The sequence below is a fragment of the Bubalus kerabau genome, chromosome 21, assembly GCF_029407905.1.
Source record: "Bubalus kerabau isolate K-KA32 ecotype Philippines breed swamp buffalo chromosome 21, PCC_UOA_SB_1v2, whole genome shotgun sequence".
Lineage (NCBI taxonomy): Eukaryota > Metazoa > Chordata > Mammalia > Artiodactyla > Bovidae > Bubalus > Bubalus kerabau.
In genome coordinates this window covers 38,383,700-38,397,309 of record NC_073644.1, presented here as the reverse complement: position 1 = coordinate 38,397,309, position 13,610 = coordinate 38,383,700, and the positions used below count along the sequence as shown (strand labels likewise).

General features: G+C 48.2%; 1 protein-coding gene and 1 long non-coding RNA gene across 8 annotated transcripts in view; one reads left to right on the top strand and one right to left on the bottom strand.

Annotated features, from left to right (window-relative positions):
• COLEC12 (collectin subfamily member 12) overlaps positions 1-13,610 on the top strand; it is a 183,087-nt gene that overhangs the window by 160,427 nt on the left and 9,050 nt on the right. For all 5 annotated transcript variants that reach the window (XM_055559430.1, XM_055559431.1, XM_055559432.1 and 2 more), the window contains 3 exons: positions 8,318-8,806; positions 9,662-9,798; positions 10,994-11,103. In XM_055559430.1, the coding sequence (XP_055415405.1) occupies positions 8,318-8,806; positions 9,662-9,798; positions 10,994-11,103 (736 nt within the window). The remainder of the gene's footprint in view (positions 1-8,317; positions 8,807-9,661; positions 9,799-10,993; positions 11,104-13,610) is intronic.
• The window catches only part of LOC129636157 (uncharacterized), a 39,438-nt gene continuing 36,791 nt past the window's right edge, over positions 10,964-13,610 (bottom strand). For all 3 annotated transcript variants that reach the window (XR_008706695.1, XR_008706696.1, XR_008706694.1), the window contains one exon: positions 10,964-11,301. This is a non-coding gene — a long non-coding RNA (uncharacterized LOC129636157). The remainder of the gene's footprint in view (positions 11,302-13,610) is intronic.

Sequence of the window (13,610 nt, the reverse complement as noted above, 5' to 3'; positions counted from 1 at the left end):
GACTCGAACTCCAAGAACCCTAATGCTTCTGGCACAGTTCAGCCACAGCAGACATGTGCCTCATTAGGAACTAAAACGTGAAGCTGATGGATTAGATGGCTGAGCAAGATGATCATCTGAAACTAGGTATGAAGTCATGTACTGAATCCTGGAGAAGACTCTTGAGAGTCCCATGGAAGCAAGGAGATCCAACCAGTCCATCCTAAAGGAGATCAACCCTGAATATTCATTGGAAACACTGATGTTGAAGCTGAAGCTTCAATTCTTTGGTCATCTGATGTGAAGAGCTGACTCATTGAAAAAGACCCTGACGCTGGGAAAGACTGAGGGCAGGAGGAGAAGGGGGTGACAAAGGATTAGATGGTTGGATGGCATCACTGACTCAATGGACATGAGTTTGAGCAAACTCAAGGAGATAGTGGAGGACAGGGAAGCCTGGCGTGCTGAAGTCCATGGGGTTGCAAAGAGTCAGAGATGATGGAGCAACTGAACAACAACAACAACAAAATTGAATCCTGACAACAATGATCTCTACCTCCATAAACCCCAGAACCTTATGAAAGGCTTATTTTTTTGTTGTTGCAGATAATGTAACATTTTTTATCCTAATTTGGCACATGGAAGACTTCATACTTCATAAAACACACTCTGCAAGTTCACCTCACACCCTAAGCTACTCCTACAATACATGCAGGTGTAGATCGCATCCTCCTAGTACAACCAGACAATTCCCTGCACCTGCTCTTCCGGGAGGACCACGAGGTTTCGTGATAAGAACAAGAGTTCTAGAGCTGGAGATCCCTGGAGATGAGTACCAAGTATCTGTCTACCTATTACAGTTATAAGGACTTAATGAGATAATGTAAATAAAAGAGTGCAGTGCCTGGCAGAGGCTTAGCTCATATTCATACCCAAGCCTGAGTATGTTCAGTTCCTGTCCAAGTTTTTCCCTCTGCTGTAGCCCCAGCCAGTACATCACCGTGGAAGACAACATTCATGCCCACAAAGAACACAGCTGTACAGATGCAGGCTTTAAGGTTGATGGGAGTTCAGAAGTTCTTACTGCTGGCGTCCCGGTGCCCAGCCCTGGAGAGGAATCAGACTGGTGCTGCCAGTCTCTGACTTTGACTCATTTTTGATCCATGTTATATATTTACTTTTGGCTCTGCTGGGAGCTACTCTCTAGTTATGGTGTGCGGGCTTCTCATTGCACTGACTTCTCTCGTTGCAGCACTCAGACTCTAGGACAAGTGGGCTCAGTAGTTACAGCACACAGGCTTAATTGCTCCGGGGCGTGTGGGATCTCCCCAGATCAGGGATCGAACCCATGTCCCCTGCAGTTGGCAGGTGGATTTTTAACCACTGGACCACCAGGGAAATCCTGATCCACATTTATTGAGTACAGGCATTCAAAGGCACTGAAGCACAACATGGCCAGTTGGTGAGAAACAGTGGCTTAAATATATCCTCCTCTGTGGACAAAGAGCTTCCATGGCTTTCCAGATGTCTGACTATCTTGAACATGAGGTCAAGAACCAAATTATTCTTTAAAATGATTGCCAAATATCCTGTCTTAAATTTCCTTTTAATTTGTATATTCCCTTTCACCTAAGCACCGCAGAATGACTTTTTCATATGTGGGTGTTAAATAAATGTGATTCATTTCTCTGCGTGAGAAGAAAAATATGTCAGATGATATTACTATTTTTCTGTATCTTCCAACCTGACCACTTGTGGTTCTAAAATAAAAGTCTCCACGATGTTGAGTAGCAGTTAAGAATTAAAGTGGTTTCTCTATTTTCCGTTAGGCACGAGCAGTTTTTTTTGGAAAACAAGTTGTAAAGTTATTTCAGGGGTAGGATACAGGGCTTGGCCCTTCTCAAAGTCTGCAGCTTGGTGGCCAAAGCAGCAACAGCACAGTATTCCAAGTCTCCTGTCCTCTTTAAGATGTTTGTTTAAAGGATTCTGGTGTTTAAGGCTCCTGGCTCTGGAGCCTAGAAGCCTGGGGAGGAGGTTTTGCTGACAGTGCAAACACAGCTGTTCTGAGTTCTGATCTTGGTCATACACGGGCATTTCTGGAGCCTTCATTCGACAGCTTTACCAGCAACATGGTATCCTGGCATTTCAGAATCCCAAGCCAGGGGAGCTCCCTGGTGGTTCAGTGGTTAGGGCTCCACACTTCCATTGCATGGGACACGGGTTCAATCCCTGGTCAGGGAACTAAGATCCCACAAGCCACATGGCAAAAAAAAAAAAAAAAAAAAATCCCAAGCTGGGCAGCCAACCACGTGGCCTCGTTTTTGCTGTTCTGTACAGGACATCATGTCTGCCCCACATGTAATGTCACCATTTTCTCGACTCTGAATTCAAGTTATTGCATGGGCTCATGAATACTGTCTTGTCATTTATTTCAGAGTTTTCACTTTTAAGGCACTATCAGTGGCTTATATTTTATTTCATTTTACTTTAACAGCTGCCCCCACCAAAAAAAAAAAAAGATTCAAGTAATACCTAAAATCCTAGGATCATCCAGATGCCAAAAGCAATGCTGGCATCCCAGGCCCTTGAGGAAGATATACCCCTAGCGTTAGTGATTACCTTTATAGGGGGATCCAGTCCTGACTTTTGAAATGGTTTTAGCTCTTTTTCTTAGTGATTTTTAAAAAGAAATAAATAGCAAATATCTAGGTCTTAAGGACGGAGAAGGCAATGGCACCCCACTCCAGTACTCTTGCCTGGAAAATCCCATGGACAGAGGAGCCTGGTAGGCTGCGGTCCATGGGGTCGCTAGGAGTCGGACACGACTGAGCAACTTCACTTTCACTTTTCACTTTCATGCATTGGAGAAGGAAATGGCAACCCACTCCAGTGTTCTTGCCTGGAGAATCCCAGGGATGGGGGAGCCTGGTAGGCTGCCGTCTATGGGGTCGCACAGAGTCGGACACGACTGAAGCGACTTAGCAGCAGCAGCAGGTCTTAAGGAGCGAGCAAAGTATTGTCTTAATGAGCCAAGTATATGAATGAATGAATCCCCAAGTACAGGGCATACAGAGTATGTTTTCCCATAGCCCAGGGTTTGAAGGCAGAGTTCCAGCCTCTGGCTCTAGCTCTGGAGCCGATATTTTCCCAAGGCTGGGGCAGCTGTGGATGAAGACGTGGGTCCTAGCAGTGTGCCTGCTAGGAGTTTATCCACAGCCATGAATATAAAACATTATATTAAACTTTTCAATATAACAGAGAACATATTTGTTTTTTTAATTGGAGGATAATTGCTTTACAAAGTTGTGTCGGTTGCCCCTCTTGAGCCTCCCTCCTACCACCACCCTACCTTTCTAGGTTGTCACAGAGTGCCAGGCTGGGCTCCCTGTGTTGTAAAGCAGCTTCCCACTATGTATTTTACACGTGGTAATTTGTATATTTCAGTACTACTCTTTCAATTCATCCCACCCTCTCCTTTCCCAATTCTGTCTGTTCTCCATGTCTGTACCTCTCTTCCTGCCCTGCAAATAGGTTCATCAGGACCCTTGTCCTAGACTCCATATGTAAGGGTTGATATATGATATTTGTTTTTCTCTGACTTACTTCACTCTGTATAACAGGCCCTAGCTCTACCTCAGTTCAACTGACTTAAATTCATTCCTCCTTATGGTTGAGTAATATTCCATCGTATATATATACCACAACTTCTTTATGCATTCATCAATTGATAGACATTTAGGTTGCTTCCAGGTCCTGGCTATCATAAACAGTGCTGCAGTTAACAGTGGGATACACGTGTCTCTTTGAATATGCAGATAATCTATTTGTGATGGATATAGTGCTTCATATGAAAAATTCAGTTTTTATCCTAATCCAGCTAGGAAATCCATCACAAGTAGGATTTTAGACTTTATCCAAGGCAAAAACTTGCATCTCCTCCCGATATTTTATTCCCTTCCTTCTCAACATCTGGAAATTAGTATCAGTTGGTATTTTGTGTTGACTGTGAGGTCTGCGTTTTTATGGCATTATTAAAATAAGCTATGATTCTTTGTGGAGGGGGTGAGGATATTCAAGTGTAACTTAGGTTCAGAGAGAAATAGCCAAAGACCATATACTACTCGACCCCAGAAAGAAAGAAGATTCATGAAAAGCTGTCACCCCAGGTAAAGGAGGTCTTGGATTCATGTCAGGAGGGGAAGAGAGAATCGTATGTCTTTGGAGTTCTGTTGGCAACCAGAGGAGGGTGTTCTGGAAGAAATACAACTCTCTGCCACATGGGTCTGTCAGAACATTCAGAACAGGGAGACAGGCCCTGGAATGGGCACTATTTCCTGGCCATGGGTGAACTCATTTCCCATAACTTGCAAGTACATCACCAACCCATCATGCGTGATAGAGCAACGCTGGTTATTGGCAAATCCATAAAGACAATAAAGGATTTCTAAAGCACTTGAATTTCCTAACAGATCTTCCTCATTATTTGGATTTCTTAAGGTCAAACATAGAACATGAACAAAACAGAAGTACTTGTGTGTTGGGGGGAGTTACTTTTATTTTTGCCCTTATTCCAAATAAATCAGATTTCTGTTTGTTTTGGCCTATTGTCAGTATCATTCCACTAGAACCTTCCATCATGCTGCATGCTTTACAGAGGAACACACAGGCCACCTTCCCCAGTAATCTCTTAAGACATTTTTTCTCAACTGCACAAAGGAGCTAAGTTATCTTTTTAAAGAGATCCATCTGGCAGTAAAAACTCACCCTCTGTCTTTCCTAAATGGCTAGGCTGTTTAATGAGCCTCCTCAGGTTAAACAGGAAAAAAAAAATCAAATTATGGATATAAGATCACAGGATCAGTTCAGAAGTATGAATAGAGTTGGGAAGACATCTCCCCATGGCCAGTCTTACTGGCAGCCAGGGTCAACCTGATACATAGATTGAGTGGAGGTGACTTCTTAGAATGAGATAAAAGTCACCAGGCAGGACACTGTTACCCTAGAATCCCTCCCTTCTAGTCTTTGCTGGACCCAAATGTTAGCACTAATGCAACGGGCTTTCTTTTATATACATACATACATACATACATACATACATACATATATATATATATATATATATATATTTATTTATTTATTTATTTATTTTTGGCTGTGCTGGGCCTTTGTTGCTGCGAGGGCTTTGTCTAGTTGCAGCAAGCAAGGGCTACCCTTCCTTGCTGTGTGCAGGCTTCTCATTGCAGTGGCGTCTCGTGTTGCAGAGCACAGGCTCTAGGGCACATGGGCTCAGTAATTGCGGTTCCCAATTACTCTGTTCTAGAGCACAGGCTCAGTACTTGTGATGCATGGGCTTAGTTGCTCCTCAGCGTGTGGGATCTTCCTGGACCAGGGATTGAATCTGTATCTGCCACATTAGCAGGTGGATTCTTTACCACCAGGGAAGCCTGCAAAGGGGTTTTTGACCCATGAGGCACATTGATTTGACAAACACTTGCTAGATAATGACTGTGGCCTGTAATCTAGCTACTAGATGGGGAAGGGTCCTCGAAGAAGAAACAAGGACTAAACATCACAGAAGGAGGGAAAACTTCCACCTGGAGTGACCTGGGAGGATTACATGGTGGGTGAGCAGGAATTTTCCAGATGGATATGGGCAGAGGGAATTCTGAGAGAGGAAATTTGCACAGGTGCCGAGGAGGATGAATCAACACACGTGAGCCAGGTCATGGAAGCCTTGACACCAGAGGACCAAGACGGTATTCTGTAGCAAGTGGGGTCCAGAGCTGAGTGTAAGGAAGACAAATGTGCAAAAGATGCAGAGTGAGATGCATGGAGAGGGATCAGGTAGGAAGAGCAGTTGAGAGGTAGCCATAAAAATCTGCCAGAAAGACAGAGGGGATGGGGGAGAGAGGAAGAGAGAACCCCGGCATAGGATGGTGATGAGACGGCTGTGACGATGCAGTGGGATAAGAGATGACGGGAGGAGGGCATGAACAGCAGAGGTGACGAGGTCAGTGTAGACACACCAAGTCGGAGATGCTGGCTGGACATCCCAGAGAAAATGGACCATCCATTAATGGGATGGAGATGAGGACCCAGAGGCCTGGAGAGCTGATGGTAGGGAGGAGTCAACAGGAGCAGATGGACAAAGGTCAGTAAGATGGATTCAGGAAGAAGGTGTTTCACCCCAAAGTCTCTGACTTATGGGGCAGATAACCCTAAAAGGAACGCACTGAAGCCAGCGCTAGCCCTAGCGCATGCTAGTTCGGCATAAACTCACTTACAGCTCCGTAGAGGGTCCGGCCTGAAAGTCCAGGGGCAATGTCATGGGTAGGCTCAAGGGAGCAAAGCTGAGCCCAGGACCTAGCTTCTGCAGAGGGAGGGCAGAGATGGAGGGCTGGCCGTGGCCGTGGATGGTATGTGGATGCAGTGACGTCCACTAGGGTCTGGGGCGGGAGAGAACAGAGATCCCCCTACTGAGGTGGGAAAGGGTGCTTCATCGTTCTGTCCTGACCAGCCAGTGGGGAGGTGTGCTGGTGAAGGGGGACAGGCAAAACTGAGCGTGGGAGTCCCACCAATCCTGCCTCTCCCCTGCACTTCCATCCTCCCAGCCTCCAAGGCTCTGTGCTTCCACCCAGAGAATGGGTGCGGAGCTCTTACACTTATTCCTGTAGAAGAGCAAGATCTCAGATGCTCTAAGATTCCAGGCAGTGGAATATTTGAGCACAGTGTCCTCCACGATGTGTTCATTTCAACACGAGAAGCCCTGAATTCCTGCCCCAGCTCCTCCCCCTAATGGTAACTGGACATGTGTTACTCCCATGGGTGTGCTATGTCAGTCACTCAGTCACTCAGTTGTGTCCTATTCTTTGCAACTCCATGGACTGTAGCCTGCCAGGCTCCTCTGTCCATGGGATTCCCCAGGCAAGAATACTGGAGTGGGTTGCCATTCCCTTCTCCAGGGGATCTTCCTGACCCAGGGATGGAACCCAGGTCTCCTGCATTGCAGGTGGATTCTTTACCACTAGCACCACCTGGGAAGCCCCATTCCCCTGGGTAGATCTGTCTTGAGTTGCACAGTAACTCTGAACAAGGAGCTTTGTGTCTCTGGCTCTGCGTGTCCTCAGATGTGCTGTGGGAATCCTATGCCATAGACGAAGGTCACGTGACATACTGTATGTGAAGGTAGCTCACCCTGTCATTTGCATACAAATCCTGGTTGTGATGGATTGTGTGATGTCGATGTTACTCTTGAGAACTCAGAGAAAACAGGACACCCCCACATTAAGTGAACCGCCTTTTGGAGCAAGGAGAGATGAGCAAGTATTTGCTTCCCTTCCTCCAACCCCCTCCCTACCTTTTTAAGGGGGAACTGCTTTTTCCTCCTTTGGAGGAAAATGATTTTTTTCCCCTCCCTTGCCAGTGAGATGCTGCACATATTTCTTTCTCTAGTCTATCGTCCCTGTGTGCTGTGCTTAGTCGCTAAGTTGTGTCTGATTCTTTGCAACTCCATGGACTGTAGCCCACCAGGCTCCTCTGTCTGTGGGGATTCTCCCGGCAAGAATACTGGAGTGGGTTGCCATGCCCTCCTCCAGGGCATCTTCCCAACCCAGGGATGCATTACAGGTGGATTTTTACAGTCTGAGCCGCCAGGGAAGCCCAAGCCCTATTTGCATTATTAGACGCATTTGATGTACTGTTTGCATCACTGGGAAAAATGAAACTGGTCCTCCTCAGCTGGCCCTGAGAGCACCCCCAACATAGATCTCCCGTCCCGGTGACCTGGTCCATAGTGAGGCCCGGCCCTGAGGACCTCGGTGTTCCCACAGCACCATTGGAGGGACAGGAGCACCACAGGGAGGAGCAGAGAGGAGAGGCCCGGCTGGTGCGATGGGGGAATTACAGGACAGAGTCTCTCAACACTCCATGGCGTCTTTTTAGTCCAGTTCAACCCCTTACTCGACACCTTACATGGTACTTGTCATACAATAGGTAGTTAATAAATATTCATCAAATCGATGGAATGAGGAAATAAGAGAGAGGTCATCTCAAGGAAATGCAACCCACTCCAGTATTCTTGCCTGGAGAATCCCATGGACAGAGGAGCCTGGTGAGCTACAGTCCTTGGGGTTGCAAAGACTCAAACATGACTGAGCGCACGCGCGCGCGCACACACACACATACACACATACACACACCACACCACCCCCACCACCCCCCCCACCCCGCCCCGATCCTAACCCACACAGCCTTCCTGCTGTGGAAAAATGGTCCCAGATGACCAGAGGTGTCCCGGATTTCACGCTTATGCCTTTTGTCTTTTTTTTTTATGTTTCAGGTCCTCCTGGCCCCAGGGGTCCAAAAGGTGACCGAGGACAGCAGGGACCCCCAGGCCCCACCGGCAACAAGGGGCAGAAAGGAGAGAAGGGGGAGCCGGGCCCACCTGGCCCAGCTGGTGAGAGGGGCCCAATCGGGCCGGTCGGCCCCCCTGGAGAGCGCGGCAGCAAAGGCTCCAAAGGCCTGCAAGGCTCCAAAGGCTCCCGAGGGTCTCCTGGGAAGCCCGGCCCCCAGGGCCCCAGCGGGGACCCAGGCCCCCCTGGCCCGCCGGGCAAGGATGGACTCCCAGGCCCTCAGGGCCCCCCCGGCTTCCAGGGACTGCAGGGCACCGTGGGGGAGCCTGGGGTGCCTGGGCCACGGGGGCTGCCAGGCCTCCCTGGGATGCCGGGCATGCCAGGTATCAAGGGTCCCCCTGGTCCCCCGGGCCCCTCGGGGGCGGCAGTGCCCCTGGCCCTTAAGACCGAGCCGACCACAGCACCTGAGGACAACGGTGAGTCTGAGCCCCTCACACCCGGGATGGGGGTGCTCCCCGTGTTCACCTCACACACCCAATCTTATTAGCAGTGAAGGCATCACACAAGGTGGGCTTTAGCCCCTGCTGCTCGCCTGGCCCCTCACTAGGCAGCATCCTTCAGGCACGTGTGTTTATCCCTAAACAGCATCAGCTCCTCCAGCGCTTGTTTATCATTAGCTAAGTCGGGTCCTCAGTGACAAACTGGTCCCAGACGTTGAATTCAGGAAAATCTGAGGCTGGCCACCCCAGAGCCGTCCCTGTCTTCATTCTCTGCCTTTCACCTGGGGATGGTCGACCCTTGGTTAACGTGCAGATGGAACTTTCTGTTCCTAAAGCCAGCTTGCGTTTCTTTTTGAGAAGGTATTATGGCACCTTCTCATCCTTTGATAATGAAAGCTTTGGGTTTGCAACCACGCCTGTCTTTCTCCCCTTGGACCCACAGCCGATTCCGCTTGGTTCCCTGCAGTTCCCCCTAGTTGCGTCTTTCTGTGAGCCTAGCTTTCCCAACCTCTTGTTTACAGGTTCTGTGTGATCCCGGGCTGATGGGGCCCCCCTGAGCCTGTGCTGCCTGTTACTTCTGTGTCTGTTACTTCTGTCGTTGTCAAGACTAATCCAGACACAAAGGCCCGCTTAAGTGGTTGTAACCACCACGTGTCCTACAGGCCACCTACTTCCTCGGACTGGTCTTGGCCCCTAGAATGTTCGGGAACATCAGTCACAGACTCAGCATATGGGCGCTGGGGAAGCTGGGCTGTGGCTATGCCTCCTAAAGGCATAGTGTTTTCAGCGTGTGTATGTTTTCATCGGCATTTTTAAACTTTGCATTCCTAGGCTGCCTGCCTTACTGGAAGAACTTCACAGACAAATGCTACTATTTTTCAACTGAGAGAGACTTTTTTGAGGATGCAAAACTTTTCTGTGAAAGAATGTCTTCACATCTCGTTTTCATAAACACGGGAGAGGAGCAGGTATGTGTGTGGCATTCTTCGGGTTGGAGAAAACGGTAATTTAAGGATTGCTGACATCTGAAAAGTGCATGCTTACTGAGGATTCAAAGATACCATAAATTCATAGTCACAGAAACATCAAGGGCCACATGATTGAGATTTGGGCTTTATCCAGGGACAGAAAGCGTTCATGGCCTGGGGATTGGGTCCTTGTGCTTGCAGCTGGAAGCTCTTGCTTTATCAAGCCTGGAGCTGTGTGGCTTTTCCTGGAAAGAGTGGGAAGCCTGCAGGTCTGTACAAGTCTCCTATGGAGAGGCAGAGAGCCCTGAGCACTGGAGGGGTGGGGCCGAGTGCCAGGGTCCAGACATGTGGCTTCAACAGGGTCAGGAAGGGCACATATAGTCCTGGGGCAGAGCCCACACATGATAACCACTCATTTGGTCCCTAATGTGTGCCAGGCATTTTCTCCTATAAACCTCACCACACCCTAGGAGCCTGTGGGTAATATAATCCCCATCTTACAGACAGGAAAACTGAGGCCCCACAAAATTTGAATGATTAATACATGAGACAAGTAAATGCAGAGCTGAGACTGAAACTGAGGTCCATCTAGCAACAACGCCAGTGCTTTCTCTTTAATGCCGCAGTCACAGGGGCCTCCTTTCTTTCCCCCGCATGTCTCCAGCAGGCAGGACCCTGAAAACGGATGCTTCTGCAGTAATTGACTGGAAATGAGCATCCATAAGACAGGGGTCAGGCGCCTGGGCCTGATCCCAGCTCAACCACTTGTCCCCTTTATTAGGTTGGTGGTTGTAATGGCTCAAAGACATGTTATGTGTGACACACTGGACATGGGACCTGGCCAGGAGCAAGAGCTTGCTAGTGCCGTGGCTGTTCCTGTTATTAGAACATCGGAGGGAGGGGTTGTGGGAGCGGGTGGAGCCTGGTGGGATTCATGAGTGATCGGGATAGTTTAGGAGTATCGCTTATAAACTTATAAAAGGAAAACATGTCAAAGCCCTCCCCACGCCCCCACACCCCACCAAAAAAAAAAAACCCCAGGGCAAAACAAGTGCAATAAAAAGAGGAGAGCAAAATAGTGCACAAGTTATGACAAACATCCTCTTCGAAAGTGGCCCTCATTTCTAAATATCGAAAGTCCCCCAAACATCTGTTCAAGAAATAGTAACACACCATCTATGATTTTATTTTCCAGCAATGGATCAAAAACCAGATGGTGGCAAAACAGAACTACTGGATTGGCCTCACGGACTTGGAGCAGGAGAATGAATGGAGGTGGCTGGATGGGACACTTCTGGAGTACAAGTGAGTCTCAGAAACGTCCAGGTTGTTGGTCAGGCTCTCGCTGGTCTGTGTTTCTTCCTGAACGACCTTGTGTCCAACACAGTCCTCACACTCAGCCTCTGGGTACCAGCTGCGTGTTTATTTCCATGGAGGGAAATCAATATGGGGTAAAAGTCGGGTTTTTTTTCTTCTTCTCATGGAGTGAATTTTTCTTCATTTCTACCAAGAAAAACAAAAAAAAAAACAAACAAAAATACAGACTCATAAAACCACCCAGGGTGGTAGGGAGAGAGACGGCAAAGCGTGCTCTTTAAGCGCTGCTGCAAAAGCCAAGGAAGCCCGGCTGCCCCAGCTCGGTTGAGCTCCCCAGATGTGCTTCCAACATGGGCAGGGCGCTCCCTTCAGGATGACACTGTTGATGTCCCAGCCCTCACTGGGCTTCTGGCCAGAGTGTGGGGAGGAACTACAAGTTGATGACTGTCCTGCACATAGAAAGTTCAAGTGTACCACGAATGAAGGCCCTTGTGGGACGACCATCTCCCACAGGTCTGAAGAGTCCCTGTAAGTCCAGTGTGATCTAGTTCTATAAAGGCAGCAACAGAGAACAGCAGCAGTTCTTAGAACCTTCTCAAAGCTCCCAGGGGTACAAACATTTCCATGAGCCTCACCGGACCCCAGTGTCCACTCCTGCCCTATGACCCCACCCCAGGGTCTGAAGAGGATGAAATTGCGCCCATTTCAGTTTCACCTCTTCATCCTCCTCTTGCTTTGCCTCTAGTGGATGCGGAAATGTGAAACTGTGCAACACACACTGCACCAAGTAGGGCAGAATTTATAAAAACCCACCAGAGAAGACATGTCCTACAGAGGCTCAAGCAGGCGTGTGGGCATCTCGGCTTCAGGACTGTGTCCTGAGCTGGAGTAGCCGCAGCATCCTTGGAACCCGGAGAGGAGAGGTTGAGGGCATTTCAGCTCCGGGACAATGTCACAGGCATCAGGGCTGGAGCAGTCGTGGTCAAGGACAGGAAGATGGGCTCGAGGGATGGAGGGGCCAAGTAGAGTTTCTGTGTGTGTGTGTGCACATGTGCGTGCCTGTGTGTGTGGGTAGATGGGTTTCTTTATGCTTTTAAATCCTCTGTGTGAAAAGCATAATTAGAGGATATAGATGGAAACCAGAGCAAGGCCATTTCTTTTACAGGATTTTTTTAAGTATTTATTTATTTGCCTGCATCAGGTCTTAGTTGCATCATGTGGGCTCAGGAGCTCGTGGGCTTAGTTGTGCCATGCCTTGTGGAATCTTAGTTCCCCAACTAGGGATCGAACCCACAGTCCCTGCATTGCAAGGTGGGTTCTTAACCACTGGACCACTAGGGAATCAACCACCCAGGCCATTTCTTTTAGAGTAGCAACCAAACATTGAGGTGGAACATTTGAAGATTTGGGATTCGTGCCAAAGGTGAGCCTCAGACTGCCCCCAGGACAAATGGATATCTCTTTCCTGGCTCAGCAGACAGCCAGTCTGCTCCCTGCACACCCATCCTTGGTGGGAGGAAGCCATACCACATCCTGGCCCTCGGAAACGTGGCTGACACCCAAGGAGGGTATCCATCACAGCAAGGATACGCTTCAGGAGACTCAAAGCAGTTGTGAGAGTTGTCATCTACAATCAGAGCGGTGGAGGGACTTCCCTGGTAGTCCAGTGGCTACCACACTGTACTCCGAATGCAGGGGACCCGGGTTCAATCCCTGGTCAGGGAACTAGATCCCACATGCTTACAACTAAGAGTTCACATGTACTGCAACTAAAAGATAAAAAAAAAAAAAAGATCTGGTACAAATAAAGAAACAAAAGATTCCACATACCTTAGTTAAAACCCAATTCAGTCGAATAAACAGATTAATAATTTTTTTAAATAAATAAAATTGGAGCAGTGGAAGTGGGGAGGGGAGGCCTCAGTTAAAACCTGATGCAAAGAAATAGATACATTTTAAAAAATAAATAAATCAGAGCTGTGGAAGTTGGGACAGGAGGCAGAGAATACTAAGGGAAAGATAAATGTGTCACTTTGACAGTCAAGAGTATGGATCATTTTTTTAAAGGAGTCAGCGAGGAGCTGAAAAAAAAAAAACACAAAACTTCAGTCTCCTCCACTTTTCTCACGGTCATAAAAAAAAAAAGGTCTGGGTTAGACTCACTAAGAAATTCAATCTGAAGCCCTCCTCTAAGCACAAACTGGGTTGGCCCATGTGGAATGGATTGAGCAGGAACAGTAGCACCCCTGCCAGCTCTCCCAGGGTGGAATTTTCTCCTGTCTCCCAGGCTCCAGCAGGAAGTACTGATTGGGATGACAGCCCAGCTTTGGTACCTGGGATAGGAAAGAATCACATCACCAGACACCTTCGGGGAGCTCTGTTCCCAGACGCAACTGCACAGCACCCCAGCCAGAGCCCAGACTCTGCTTCTTGTTTTCCACCCAAAGGAACACACAGACATGTAAAAATCCCTGGGATCAGATTTTAAAAGCAAG